The following is a 14,519-nucleotide window of genomic DNA, read 5'->3' on the forward strand; positions in this document are numbered from 1 at the left end:
AATCATATTCCTTTAAAAAGATCTTTAAAAAAATAAAGAAAAACCCAAGACAGAGTTTTATTTCTTTTCTAAAGGCTAATGTCATTTTCCAGTCATTGAACTTCAGTTGTGTCTCAGTGTGCTAGATTAAAAAGCCTTATTCTACCAGCAATATTCTTCTCATGCTACTGCATGAGAAGACTGTAAGCAAGTCACCTCCTAACCTTTTTTTTGTTAAGCTAAACAGAGAAGGTCACAGTTTTCAGTTACACTTAGCCTGTAACCTAGAAACCAAATTACCTGCCTAGAAACCTGTCTCAGTTAAGTACTTGAGAGCTATCCGATGAAGAGGCATTATGAAAGTGCTAAGTATTTAAAACTAGGGAAAATTACCTTTTTAGTGATAGACTGTGACCCACAGCTCTCAGTAGTCTTAGACTGTAAGAATGAAGCTGAGACACTGAAGTTATTTTCTGCCCTTAAATAAAAAGCTGAATATTTCTGGGGTTGTGCTGGAACAAGAGACACTCAACCCATAGAATTAAATGCCTGCAGAGATCAGCTGGTCAATTACTTTACCTGTGTCTCTAAGTGACTGTTGCTTAGATTATTTTTATAATAGTAACATCTATTTTTTTTAAGCTCTGCAAGGTAAAACACTGGTAAACACTCTGCAAGCTCCTCAGAAGGAAAAAAACCTCACAAATGTCAGTGTAGACATGGAAAAGTAAATTATGGAAGGCAGAGAATGTTCAGACTCACAATCAAGAGTGTGACGACAATGTATGTGCTCTGTAAAACAGGAGTGTTTATCTCTGGCTCCATGCCACAAGCTAAGGCATGATGGGCTGTGAAGGCATGTTCTCATGACTCCTGATTGCAGCACTAACAAAAATCTTGCATCTGCCTACAACCTTTGCTAGGTTAGCCTGGCAGTTGAGCTGTGTTACCTGCCTGCATGTGCTCTGTGTGGGTGAAAAACATGTAATAATTCTATTAGCTGGGCCCATAAGTGAAGAGAGTTGAGCTAAATTGTTTCACCTTGCTTTGCCTGCAGCCTAAAAGGTGGTCACAGACTATAACCATAGCTCAGCTGTCATGTTCATGTCTGTTCTGCCTCAAAATCCTCACAGAAGAGTTCAGGCCAGAAGGAACCTGGGGAACACACCCAGCCCAGCCCCTGCCTGAGGCAGGTTCAGCTTCAAGACTGAATGGTGGATTGTGCACCCCAAGGACCTGACTGGGCTGTGCTACCTTCCAGTTAATCTGGAACAATATCATTGCTCACTCTGAGTTACAGCCAGCAAGACAAATTATGCTACTCTGAAGCAGGTAAAGCACAGATCTGCTCATTAAGCCTATGGAAGAGAGCCAGAGATAAAATATCAGATGACAGTAATTATTTTTAGGCAGCTGATATCATTCTCTGCGAATCAGGACATTCTTGCTTTAGCCTATTAGATATTACTTACATGAGGGAGTTACCAAGGCTTCAGCCACTCCAAGTAGGATGTACTGAGGAGCTAAATGGAAGCAAGGCATGGAGGAGACCAGCAAAACCTCCTCAGAGAGTGTCTGCTCCACCTGAGGGAAATGTTTTCGGTGTATTTCGGAGAATCCAGCAACCATCACTGAAAGTGCAGCAGATAACTGACCTACAACTGGGGAAAGAACAGAAAATATTCCCCAAGGCTATAGTTACAGGATCATCGTGTGATTAGAGTGGAGCAAAGTCCTAAGAAATGCAAAAGAAGCTTCCTGCCCCAAAACATTCTCTCTGAACACCTAAATATGGACAAGTATTTATAGAGCAAGTACTCTTTATGGCAGAGGGACACCAGCTCAGCACAGAAAGAATTTAAGAATTTAAGAATAAATGAGAATGGTCTTTAGAAAAGTTTTTCCCTAACTTACAAAGAACTTTTTGCTTTCTGAAGATTGAGGGAGGTAAGAGGAGAGAAAGAAAAGGCAAATGCACTTCCAGATCTTACAGTAGACTGGGTGGACACAAGACTACCAAGCAGCAGGAAATTCTCCTATTTAAGCAGCAATAAGATTCTGAAACAGACACATACACTTTTAGTTTTACCCATTTGTTTTCTATTAAAAAAAGAAGTGTTGCAGGCAGCTGAAGTACTAGATTTCTAAGGCTGCAGGCCATGACAAATGGGAGAGAAAAAGATCAGCAGTGTGTATCACATCTCAGGAGATCCTACTATAGAGCTCCCTTGAACTTCTTTTGGAAGTGTGTTGATAGTTCATTTGATGGACTATTTAACATTTTAGGATGAGATGAGCTGCATCACTGGAAGAGTTTTGTCCAGTTTTCTAAGTATCACTGCATGATCCACAATACACTGGAACCCAAACACATTTCAATATATCACTGCATCATTTCAGTTCTCTACTGAGTTTTCTACATTATTGACCAAACCAAGTAGCATAAATATATATATAAAAACCTCTCAACAAACAACCCCCCCCAAAAAAAAAACAAACTATGAAGCTGGAAAAACTCTACTAAAAAAAGTCTGGAAAAAGTCTACCAAATAGTCATAGCTTTCATAAAGAGGTACAGATACTTTACATATTTGGGACACAATCTAAATTCATGGTAAGATTTTAAAGTTTTCAGGTCATATCTAATGTACAAATAAAAAGCTATAGAGAAAGTAACAGTCTACAGTTTTCATATGGACTCTTAATACAGACCAATCAGATGCTTCAGTTCAATATTGTCTATATGGTTCATCCTTGAAAACTTAGTCTTAACACACTGAAAATTTCCAGAAAATGATGTAAATTCCTTCTTTTTACAAGAGTTGAATTAAAATATAGGCTGGCTTAACACCAACTGCCTATTTATACTTCCAATTTTGTTCCTGAAAATAATTGCAAACCTAATTAACTGTTGGCAAAAATATTGGCACTTAGAGGTCTGCCATACTTGCAGGTGCAGTCATACACTTGGATATCCAAAGCCATTGCCTGTGCTCACAGGTATTTTTATGCCTCAGGTAATTTATCACCCCTAACAGGAGGCTATGTTAATAAATGAAGCTATTACCAATAAACCACTGCATATTTTCTACTGCTGTTCAACCTAACAGGATAGACCATTAATACCAACTTGAAATTTCCATGGTTTAAAGGAAAATGATTATCTGAATGTGCTTTTTGTGTTTTAATGCAGATGTTATTTTAAAAACTAGGGTAATTGCAACCTGCTGCGTTATATGCTTCTGGTTTGTATAAAACTTAATAACACTCTTAATTAGGCTAATTTAGTCAGATTAATACCTCTGTGTGTGTCAGTACTCACTGTGCTGCTTGCCATGGGGCACTGAATTAATAGCAGCACACTGAGAAAATAGTAGTTTATAAATATTTTCGTCTGAGGTTTGTAATGCAGGCTGGGAGATAAAAAATGGAGCAAGTTTAATGAGAGTATCTACAAAAGGGGAGAGTTTTAAGTGACTACAGAATGGAAGTTGCTGTTCTAGTGGGACCACATGTAGCTGATCCCAGAAGAGGGTTGCAGAGGATCCCTTTGGATCGTAGAGCAGAAGAGGTTTGGGGAGTTATTTAAATCCAAACTCACCATTTTGAACAACATACATTTCTCCAGTATCAGACAGCAACTAACTGAAGGACTTTTTAATCTCCAAAACAGATTTTGAAAGTAAATTAGCTTTCCAAATGTGAATGGATAAATCAAACATATATGTAAGAAAACAAGTCAGAGTAATTCTCAGGCCTAAATAGTTAATATAATTTCTCTCACCAATTCCTTAGAATGACTCCTAGTTATTTGTGAGTGTGTCTCAACATTTTGTTATTGGTCAGAAGGGTTTGTGTCTGTCCTACACAAAACCTATGCATTTTTTTCTTGATATCTAGTATGTGTTTTCAGGACTCTTTTCAAAAATTCCTTTGAAACATTTACCTCTGAGTATCATCCCAACACAAGTCCATCTTAACATTTATAGTCATACTGAAGTTTATTTCAAAATATGAACCATATTAAAACTGTATTTTATACATACCAATGTAAATTGTTGGAGAATGGCCAGTGTTCTTGGAACTAAAGAGATATGAGTTAATGCATTCCAAAACAGGAACAAGAAGCAGGAGTGGCACAATGCTTATCACATTCATTGCTGCAACTGGGAGGACAAATCCACCAAAGTGCAAGTTGGAATTCATGGTTTGGAGATAATATCCTGAAGGAATCTGCATTGAAGGAAAAACCCCCAGTCCATTAGTATACCAGGTGTCTTTCATGGATAAGATTTTAACTATATTTGGAAACTTCTACTCTTTTCCTTCTGACAAAGTCACATTAAACCAAATAGCTACTGGCCAAAAGGAATGACCATTCATGAAGAAAGCATTTCAGATAGTGACAATATAGTATGCAATTAAGTAGACTTGTAAGACACTTGCTACAAAAGCAAATAATTCCACCTGCTTGTGTGAGAATGCACAGAAGATCCTTCCACCTCCAAAAGAAGATATAAATTGTAAGAGAGAATAAGCAGCACCAGAACTATGCAAAATCAGAACTGAGCCAAATTTTGTTGGTTTCTTTTTCCAATGCCTATTGCAAATAAGAATTGACATCTTTATAGGAATTAAAATATCATCAACATGAATCACAGGCACTGAAATCTGTTAACTTAATAATATGGAGAAAATACTGTTAATATTTACAAAAAAAGATACTGATCTATCGCTTAATCTGAGAAAGAGCCTTATATTTATAGGAAATTCTGCCAAAGGAGTAAGCAATTTCTTTCAGCAGTGGATATACTTCTATATTTTCTAGATAAATACCTAATTATTATAAACTCGATTAATGCTATCTGCTTAGTTTTCACCTGGTCACTAATGTATAACCTCAGTCATATATGTGTGTTTGTTGGTTTGGAAGGTTTTGTTTGGATTTTTTGTGCTTTTGTGGGGAGAGGAAGAGTCGTGGAGAGAAGAGGAGAAAGCATGAGGCAGATGGATGAGAATGTAGGATGATGGCAAGAGGTAGTGTCAATGAAGCAGTACATGCCACATATTTGTAAGCATTTCCTTAAGCAGCATTTTAGCACCAATAAGTAAAAATGAATTTCTGAGCCAGCTCATAAACTTGTTATTCCAGTTGCCAAAGGGTAAGCTACCTCAAACTCCTGCTCAGCCAGGATCATCCAGACAGAAATGAATCTGAAGGAATCATGTCAGCTTAAGTAGCTTCTTGACACATTTACATTTATATAACATACAGAGGCTCAGAAGCTCAAAGAACCACAAAGCCTGACAGAGGGCTGGGAAAGGACTGCTGCTTCCCACAAATGGAAACCCACCCACCTCCACTGTGGGCACAACAGCCACAGAATCCTGTCAAAACAGGAGGAGAAATATGCAACCAAAACAGCAAAGATTTTCTGTCTCTCCCCGAAAGTGAGTGAACATTTAAGAAACTGGAAAATCCCATTTTTTCCAGGTGAATGCCAAGCCTGAGTCTCAGTGTTGGTGACTGCAACACAGCTGATCCAGGAGCACAGGACTCTCACACAAGATGTTTCAACCAGTACAGGTTCAGAGAAATGAGCAGCACAGTCACACAAGCTCCTTCATAAGCCTCACCCAAGTCAATTTTCATTATTTGATTAGATTAGAGGTTAGAGCAAGGCATATTCTTAGGTAATTAAAACTACTCTGAGGTTGCTCAGGTGGTAAAGCAACAGTTAGACAAAACATGCCTGGACACATTGCAGCAAACACGAGTCTACATCAAGATTTTCTTTCAAAGCTATATATATACACACCTGTATAATGCATGTTCTGTAGAGAATTTGGAAAGTAAACAGTGGGAAGAGTCTGGCAAGTGACTTTATGCTTTCCACCTGAATCTCACTGTACTGGCCACCATAGTTCTCCTTGGCATGGTCCAGCCAGTCTGTCACACCTCCGCTGAAATAGCGATAGCGCACGCAGCACGTCCTCAGGGCACTAACAATGACCCCAAAAGTCGTCAGCAAGGAACTGTCTGCAAACAATCAGACACATCAGATATTGGCATGTTTTTATTTCCTGCCAAAATAAACAAGACAAGACAATTTGGGAGGAAAAAATATAAGCTGGTACATTCGCATGCATGTATTTTAGGGAGGAGAAAGGTAAGAACAGTCTGGATTTGTTCCAAAATATTCTTGTTTTGGCTCCAGTTGGTTCTCAGCCTAATTGTTACAAAACCAATCCAGTACAACACCCACAGAGAAGAGTGTCTTTTGCTACCACTTGATACGAAGAAACAAATACTTTGCTTATTTGGTTGATGGCCAAGATAGACAATCTACAAATTTATGTTATTCTACTTAGAATTAAACTAGTTAATCGATAAACTACAGATTTAGTCCATATGAAATAAGGCAGCTCAGGACTATACTAAACCTTTTCAACCTCTCAGGTTGTAAAACCTGTAGTAAGCCCCACTCTCTCCACAACAATTCAGCTCATTTCATAGTAGTCTTTGCTTACCTTAGCTGCATATCATCATGAGGTTTGGGGGGCACTGTGGAGGGAATGAATCTCTATGGCTCTATTTATTTAGAATAAACCTCTCTAGTGATGTCCTCACTACAATATTCCCAAACACTTGATTTATGCATTAATTCCCTCACTACTAATATATATTTATTTAGATTATATTTAACATAAAGACTGATATAATAAATTGCTCTCAGTTTCTGGGTTCTGTTGCAAAAAGAACATCAAGATTTGGCCATTTATAGCCTTTTTTCAAGTCATCTGGGCTCCACGTATTTCTGTGCTTGGTCACTGGAGAGAGACATTGGCCATGTAGAGCTCAGGTACTAAGTGGTGAGGCCACAGATGCACAAGAACTTCTGTACTAAAATATCTGCACAGGAACTATTTAACTATTCAGAATTACTAGTTACTTCCAGATGAGCAAAAACACTTGAAGTTGTATAAGAAAGCACACTGAAATAACAACAAGTACCAAAATATCTAAGTATCAGATATTCTGCAAGATAAAGACATGATAATGCTTTTTTCTACTGGTGACTAACTTATGTTTAGCTGGCTAATCACACTTCCTGGCTGCCCAGCTGTGAGTTCAGGAGAGGCAATAGAGCACAATCAGCATAGATGCAAACTCCAACTGACCAAAACACACTTGGCACAAGTTGAACCAAGCCTGACAAAAATTCTCCCAGCATCATGCATATTATACCTCTTCCTGCACAGGCACATGCTTTGACACATGCCTTGACATGACGGAAAACATGCAAATTTCCCAGAGAGTGCTTCCCACTTGTTCAGCCTATCCAGAATCTCCAGATCTGTCTTTAGAGAGGATGGATATTTTCTCTTACACACAGACTTTGGAAGGCTAAACCCCAAGGATTTCCAACCAAACAATGCAGTGTTATGAAAGAACTCTGAGATATGCAAGTTGATCTCTTTGAAAGTAATCTCTAAAGCTATTTCCTAAGCTAGAGTTGCCTCTTACCTGTTTTGGGTTTGTAAATCATTTCACCACGCACCATGTGGACTGTGATCATAGCCATAAGCCCAGACACAAATGGGATAAGAAAACCAAGATTCCTGGCCACAGATTGCTGGATGTACGAAATGCTGACAAAGACAACTGCAGAATTTAAGTTAACCAGCCAATAAAACCTAGTACACAGAGACAAGAGAGAGAAGAGCGGAGAGAATGAATGATAGAAGGCCTTTACAGAGATTAAAACATCAAATTAAAGGCATGGTTAAGTGTAGTAGGCATGGACAGCATCAGCCCCATGCACACATTGACACAGCAATTAACACAGCCTTTCACTCCAATGTCTCAGCTGCAAGAGGTATATGATTAAAGTAAGTGTACTAAGGCAGTAGAGCTGAACAAATTATCAGTCTAGCACTGGAAATATTCTTGTGGGTGACACTAATTAAATACATCAACATTTACCATTTACAGATTTAATATCTGGCAGTACAAGTTCTGTGCATACAGTACAGACACAAACCTAAATGCTACTGTGACAAACCCACATATACCTAATGATCCTATAACACATTAATGTATTCATTCTGATAACTTTAAAGAAGTAACATCCAGGTGAGTTGTTATGGAAAATTATTGTTTATGTTTATATGTTATTCAAAAAGTTTTTACTTCATGGAACAGTTGAGATGAATCTGCTGAATGAAACAATCTGAGATCAAGTCAAATATACGAAAATATTCTAAAATTGAATTTTTGGATTAATTTTGAAGACTCAGTAAATTTCTCATCACCTGAAGTACTTTTATTTTTGTAAGCATGCCTAACTCTCACAAATTAAGTTTTGATTTATCCAAACTCAGCCCCAGATATTCCATGTCTGGACCACTAGCCAAGCTATGTATTTTTCTATACTACAGCTCTGTAGGAGGTAGGTTTTTTCAGAGTCAGTATGGAGTTCTCTGCAAAAATAAGGTGGGGGGGGGAAAAAAACCCCCCAACCCAAAGGGGTAGAAAAACATTTTAAAAAGTCAAAATAAAGTATGTCCAGGATAATGGCAAAAGCTGATCTGCAGTGTATGGAAAGAAAAGGAGTGAGGGAAGGTGGAAAATACTACTAGTTCCATGTTAGTTGCATTTTTTTTTTAACAGCAAATCTGTAAGACAATATGCAACTCTGCTAACTCTCACCCCTAGTCTAGATTGTACCCTTTGCTCTCATTCTCTGCTCACATAGACAGAATGTACTTCTGCTGCAAAAATAGTGCCAGCCTATGACCTTAACCGTAGAAATACAGAATTCTTTAGGGAAACTTAGTCCAGCAGAACCCAAGTCCTTTCTTCACTTAGCATTGCTATATTCTATTTATTAGAAGGTCAGAGCCATGGTGCATAGTAGGGGTTAGAATGAGGCCCTAGATGTCCAAAGCAGTCTTGAAGGATTTAATTAGAAAACAGGTAATTACAAGGTCTTTTAACCCAATCATTAATTCACTAATTCTGATTGTTTAAACAGAACTTGGCTAAGAACACAGACTTGAACTCACCAAGAGTATGCAACTATCTCATTTTATACTGTTTTAGAATTTAATCTTGTGACAAGCACCTACCAAGGGAAAACTGCTCACCAAAAAAGTGATCATGTTCCAAGAGGTTTAATCATAGAATCAACCAGGTTGGAAGAGACCTCCAAGATCGATTCCAAACCTACTGTAGTTACTAGACCATGGCACTAAGTGCCACATCCAGTCTCAGCTTGAAAACCTCCAGGGATGGTGAATCCACCACCTCCCTGGGCAGCACATTTCAGTGCCTGAGCACTCTTTCTGTAAATGAGATTAAGAATGCTAAGAATGAACCCTCCATTTTGGGGGGGGCATCCAAGCTCCTCCTTGGGTGCCACTGCAAAAATTATTACATGTTTTTAATTGCTCATGTGCCTTTCTTGATATTTCCAAAGTTCCAAGAACTGACCCATTTGGATTCCCCCAAGGAACTTTTTATTCGTATTATATCTCCTTTGTAATCAACACTGAGAAATGTCACTTTGATTAAACACAATTCTGAATGGCTAAGACCACAGTACAATAAATTCTCCAGAGCTATCTTTCAGAACAACTGATTGCTCTCCAGTCTTAATCCCCCAGAGTCTTATTTAATCAAAATGATGTTGCTAATTAAGGATTAAAACTCAGAATAGAGTAAAAAGGAAGGATTTTTTTCCTCTTCTCTCCTATGGGCAGGTCAAGGAGGCAGAATTTGCTCTAAGGAACCAAACAGTCTCATCCACCTTGGTAAAGCTACCTTATTCACTGAAGTTTGGATTTAATTCAAAACTCTTTGATATTAACATAATTGGAGGAAAAAAGAATAGCCAGGAAAGCCATCCCCAGCGGAGGAGAGATCTGATTCACTAAGATCTTCATTGATTCTTCAGCACTGCATTGTTCATATGCAAATGTGCTCAGTTTTGATTTTAATAACTGTGCACATAAAGGAGAGCAAAAGGGGCAGCTTAGGGCTTTTCTTCACCCTGCCTTGAAGCAGGAATATGGAGGTTCCCACTGCAACTTCCTCGCTCCACAGTCTAACCAGAAAATATAGCACTGTACAAGGCTACAGAAGTGGTAAATAAAGGCAAACAAAATATCAAAAATGACCTCTGATGCACTGAGAAAGAAATAGTTAATAGGAATTTGAAGAGCCATTTGAAGAGCAGTTTTTCTTAAAGAATAAAAATAAAACCAAACCACAAATGTCAAGTGGTTTATCTGATGCCAGAACTTCCCAGCAACTGAGCTGAAACAAAACAGCAGAAAACTACTGCTGAGCTCAGCAGTTAGGGGCTACTAGCAATCCCTAGTGCCAGCAAACCAGCAGACTCTACTGCTGCCTGTCTTGGCTAAAAGCTTACTCTGATAGAAATTCTAAGATATTGAATTTTGCTACTGTCAGAGAGTGACAGCAAAATATCCTAACAGGGTAGCCATGTGAAAGGTGGAAAACCAAATGGAATATGTTCTACCAGCAACTAATGTTGTCAGGTCTCTGATCATATAGGCAAATTGTTTCATCCTAATTCAGACTGAATATTTCTGTAGGAGGCCAAAACAGATGATCATCTATTGGTCCTAGCAAAAGGAAAAAGTCAGGAAAGGTTTAACTGAAATACTCAGAAACTCTTCTGAAACAAACTGTTTTGCAGTAAAAAGCAAAACATAACCCCCCCCATCCATAAGTCAGCAGTGAATTTCAAGGCAACACCCTATCATTCCAAACAGATATTTAGCCAACACTAAGTTACCAACCAGTTGAAAAATGAAAGAAGTTCCTTTGGTCCACAGTCCTCAAGGCTGTATGCACTTAATGGACAAACTATAGCTCTTATGCCTCCTATTCCCAGACTAGCTGTGAGCAGTGCAAAGTAGAATACTATTTTCTGCTCCCTTTTGGTTAGAGTATGAAGAATATGTCGTCTGTCAATGTAAATGTCTTCAAAGGGGAAGGACACAACAGGTAACAGTGCTGTGCCTGGAACGAAAGAAAGTTATTTGGAGTGGATTAGAATCAGCCTGATGAATATGACACATACATTTTTCAAGCAGTTATGTTGAAAAGACAGATGAAAAACCAAAGATACACAACTGAAGAGTGCAAAAAGGGAGAGTCAGAATTCTGTAGAGGCAGAACCTTAATGGAGGTTGCTATATAAAGTCAGGCAAGACCTCTATGGGTCTCTGAAATGCCTGTAAGGATTCAGGTTCTTCTATCAACTGAACCACAAATTAACCAAAAACCTCCCAAAACTCCCCAAGGTGAAATTCAGCCTTTTCTGTTTCTTCTATCAATCCCAGAATTGTAATGAAAGCCATAATTTAACACAAATTCTCAAAACTTTTGTGGAAAAAATTTCTTTTTTTTTTTTTTTTCCTGCTGCAGCTTCATGAAAAACACACATGATTTTCAGAAACTTTACCTGTAGAAACATTGCTATGAATTGCATTTGCCACCTCCAGGCTGCAAAGCAAGTCTTTCAGATTTAATCAGCTACAAATTTTTCAAGCTATAATTTGGACAGAAAATTTAAAATATATTGATGTGTCAACAACACCAACATTAGCCACTGCTATATCTGTGTATCAAACCCTAATATGTCAGGAATGTTTAATGGTTTATCTCCAAAGAAAAGAGTTCTGGCTAAAGAAATACCCAAAAGCATCAAATTCTGTTTGCATCACCTGTCTTCTACTTTAAGATATGCACTGAAAGGACAAGTGGCAGGAGGAGATTTAAACCCATGGGAGAAACTGTGGAACACAACTGCAATCCTTTTTCCAGATTGTTTGCATAACGGGTTTGCAATCAGCTCAAGAACATTTCAGGAATGACTCTGATTTTGTACTTGCTTTGTTGCATGTCTAAATAACAACGTCACTGGCTAGTGCAGAAATCAGACTAGCTTATGCTCAACAACTGCTTCAAGGAAGAAGTATTTCTATCAACTTGGTTTAAGTTGACAGAATAACCACCAGCTTGGAGATGCTCTAATTGCTACATAACAGTCATACTTGGTTTGAACAGTGCTTGTATGTAAAAGAGCTCCAGAATAACACAAGGGAAGATTCAGAATGTGCTAACAGAAAGCAGGCCCTCAGTGCAGGTAGTAGGATACACCCTCTACTTTAGGCAAAATTTGTTTACGGTGGTATATGCTTAAATACATCTTTTCCTCCTGTCCAAACACAGCAGTCACAGACCTGTATGTACAATCTTACTACCAACAGCTGGGAAACAGTTTCCAAACTCCCTCTCCAGCTGAAGCCTTGCATTCATGCCAAACACTAATAACCTTAAATGATTGTCCAAGGGACCAGTTTTAAGAGTTGAGCATCTGTGTTCTCAATAGCTAACCCACTTTAGAGGAGTCAAGTTTGTGCACCAACTACACACAAGTTACACATACAAATGTTCCTTAGTCTTGTTCAAAGCACTGCCACACAAAAGTAAAAAGGCAAAAACACTGCAGTGCATTATGTAGAGGAGGAACTAAGCAATTAGCTATTAGAGAAGATGGCCACAAGGTTGGAGAAAATAGTTAGATTTCATACACAATGCTCGAGAATGCATTTCTGCAAGAGAATTAGTAAAATATGAAACAGACACTGGAGTGTTCACCTACCTAGTTAGATGGCCACAGGGTTGGAGAAAATAGTTAGATTTCATACACAATGCTCGAGAATGCATTTCTACAAGAGAATTAGTAAAATATGAAACAGACACTGGAGTGTTCACCTACCTAGGAAGTGTAGAAACATGCAGATGCACACAAGCTTGATCCTCCCCACAAGGCATTCAGCAAGCCATCCCACAAGGACTGGGGTCAGCATGGAGGTGCCTACAAAGCACATATTGACAATAGCTGCCTGGTAGTTGGGATAGCCAAGTTTGAGAGTGCAGAAGAGGATCATGTTGCACACAATGCCAAAGAAGGTGAATCTCTCACACAGCTCCACCAGCAGCACACAAATAGCCTCTTGGAGTTTCTTCTCAGGTTGAGAGAGTTTCCCAGCATGTTTGTTTCTCCCAGGTAAGGGTCTCTGCTCCTTGTCAGCCATGTGGTTCAGAAATCCCTTCTCTTGCATGTCTCTTCTGTCTGCACCAGGCAAGCTTGCCTCTTTTTTGAGCACAACTGAGTAGAGCAGCTTAAGTTCCAGGTATACTTGTGTGCTCCTGCACTGCAATTAGCAAACTGGTAAGACTCTTGCTTTGAATTCCACACTTTGCTACTACAATTTTTTAGGGCACCTGTCACTTTTGTGGTATTACATATGGGATCAAAGAGTATAAGAAAACCTGCCCCCAAAACAAAACAATCAACTATATCAACATTTCAGCTTCTGAATTTAGCAACACTCAGGAAGTGAAACAGTTTATTTAATTAGTTCATTTGGTGGTGAACAAGATTTTTCCCTAGAATTATATTACCTGTTAAATTATGTGAATCCAATAGTGTATGTACAGATAGGACTGCATGTTAAAGATAAAGGTTTAAATACACATGAAAGCTAACATTTTCAGCAGAATTCAAATAACAGAAAATAATTTGGTTCAAATAATCCAATACTTTAATTAGGCAACAAGTGAAAAACTGCAAGTTAAGATAAAGAGAGGGAAATTTTTTTAAGGTTAACATTAGCCAATCATTATGACATTTCTTGTTATTTTTGGTTGAAATTCAGATAAAGTTAATTATAAAAATAAGTAATGCCACTACATTTAAGGCAGAAAAGCAAATTTTAAAGGAAAGTGAGTCAAATTTATTAGCAAAAGGAAAAAAGCAATCTAGAAGCAACCCAAACCACAACTTTTTCTCTAGGCAGATACTGCAGCAAAGCTACAATGCATCAGAAGGGGCAGGGGCACAGTTGATGTTCTCTCTCATATCAAAAAAAAGCAATTACAGCCTTGAAAGGGAATTGGGAAGAGCAAAACTTACAGTGCTTTTTAAATGTTCCTCCTACTTTATCCACAGAAAAGTTTGCTGATTTCCCAAATCAGTTTCTCCATTTGATGGAGCTCATTAAAATCACTAACACCTGTTCAAAATACTTTCAACTAAAAAGGAGAAGCATTCCACATTTATTTTGTAAATGCATACACATGTTACAAGGCAGTGGCAGATCAGGTCAGCTGCTCTAAATGGAGCTCTCAGTGTCTCTGATGGCATTTTTTAAGACACAGACTTTGCTGTTTGTTTCCATCTGCCCATGTAACTACTCAAATTTTACCTCTTCACATCTATTTAGTATATGAGAACTATCACACCATAAACCAGAAGCACAACAGTATATAACCAGTATGGATAAAGATAGATTGCAAGATAACTTTAAAAAAAAGCAGATAATATGATTCTAGCACAAAGCCTAGAAAGCCTGAAGCTTAAATTTAAGTAGCAAGAGATTGCTCCCTAAAATAATTCTGAAGTACATGTTTTTTTAAATCTAGTATGAGTCTAAAG

At 38.2% G+C, this 14,519-nt stretch overlaps 1 protein-coding gene across 1 annotated transcript in view; it reads right to left on the minus strand.

The window, feature by feature from the left end:
• The window catches only part of SLC15A5 (solute carrier family 15, member 5), a 25,558-nt gene extending 12,442 nt beyond the window's left edge, over nucleotides 1–13,116 (minus strand). The window contains exons 1-6 of the mRNA XM_009081979.1: nucleotides 12,798–13,116; nucleotides 10,810–11,032; nucleotides 7,508–7,677; nucleotides 5,799–6,019; nucleotides 4,026–4,212; nucleotides 1,452–1,640 (exon numbers count right to left, since the gene is read on the minus strand). Coding sequence (XP_009080227.1) covers nucleotides 1,452–1,640; nucleotides 4,026–4,212; nucleotides 5,799–6,019; nucleotides 7,508–7,677; nucleotides 10,810–11,032; nucleotides 12,798–13,116 — 1,309 coding nt within the window. The remainder of the gene's footprint in view (nucleotides 1–1,451; nucleotides 1,641–4,025; nucleotides 4,213–5,798; nucleotides 6,020–7,507; nucleotides 7,678–10,809; nucleotides 11,033–12,797) is intronic.
• Nucleotides 13,117–14,519: the final 1,403 nt, after the last annotated feature.

This window comes from Acanthisitta chloris, unplaced genomic scaffold (genome assembly GCF_000695815.1).
Source record: "Acanthisitta chloris isolate BGI_N310 unplaced genomic scaffold, ASM69581v1 scaffold9699, whole genome shotgun sequence".
NCBI classification, from domain to species: Eukaryota; Metazoa; Chordata; class Aves; order Passeriformes; family Acanthisittidae; genus Acanthisitta; species Acanthisitta chloris.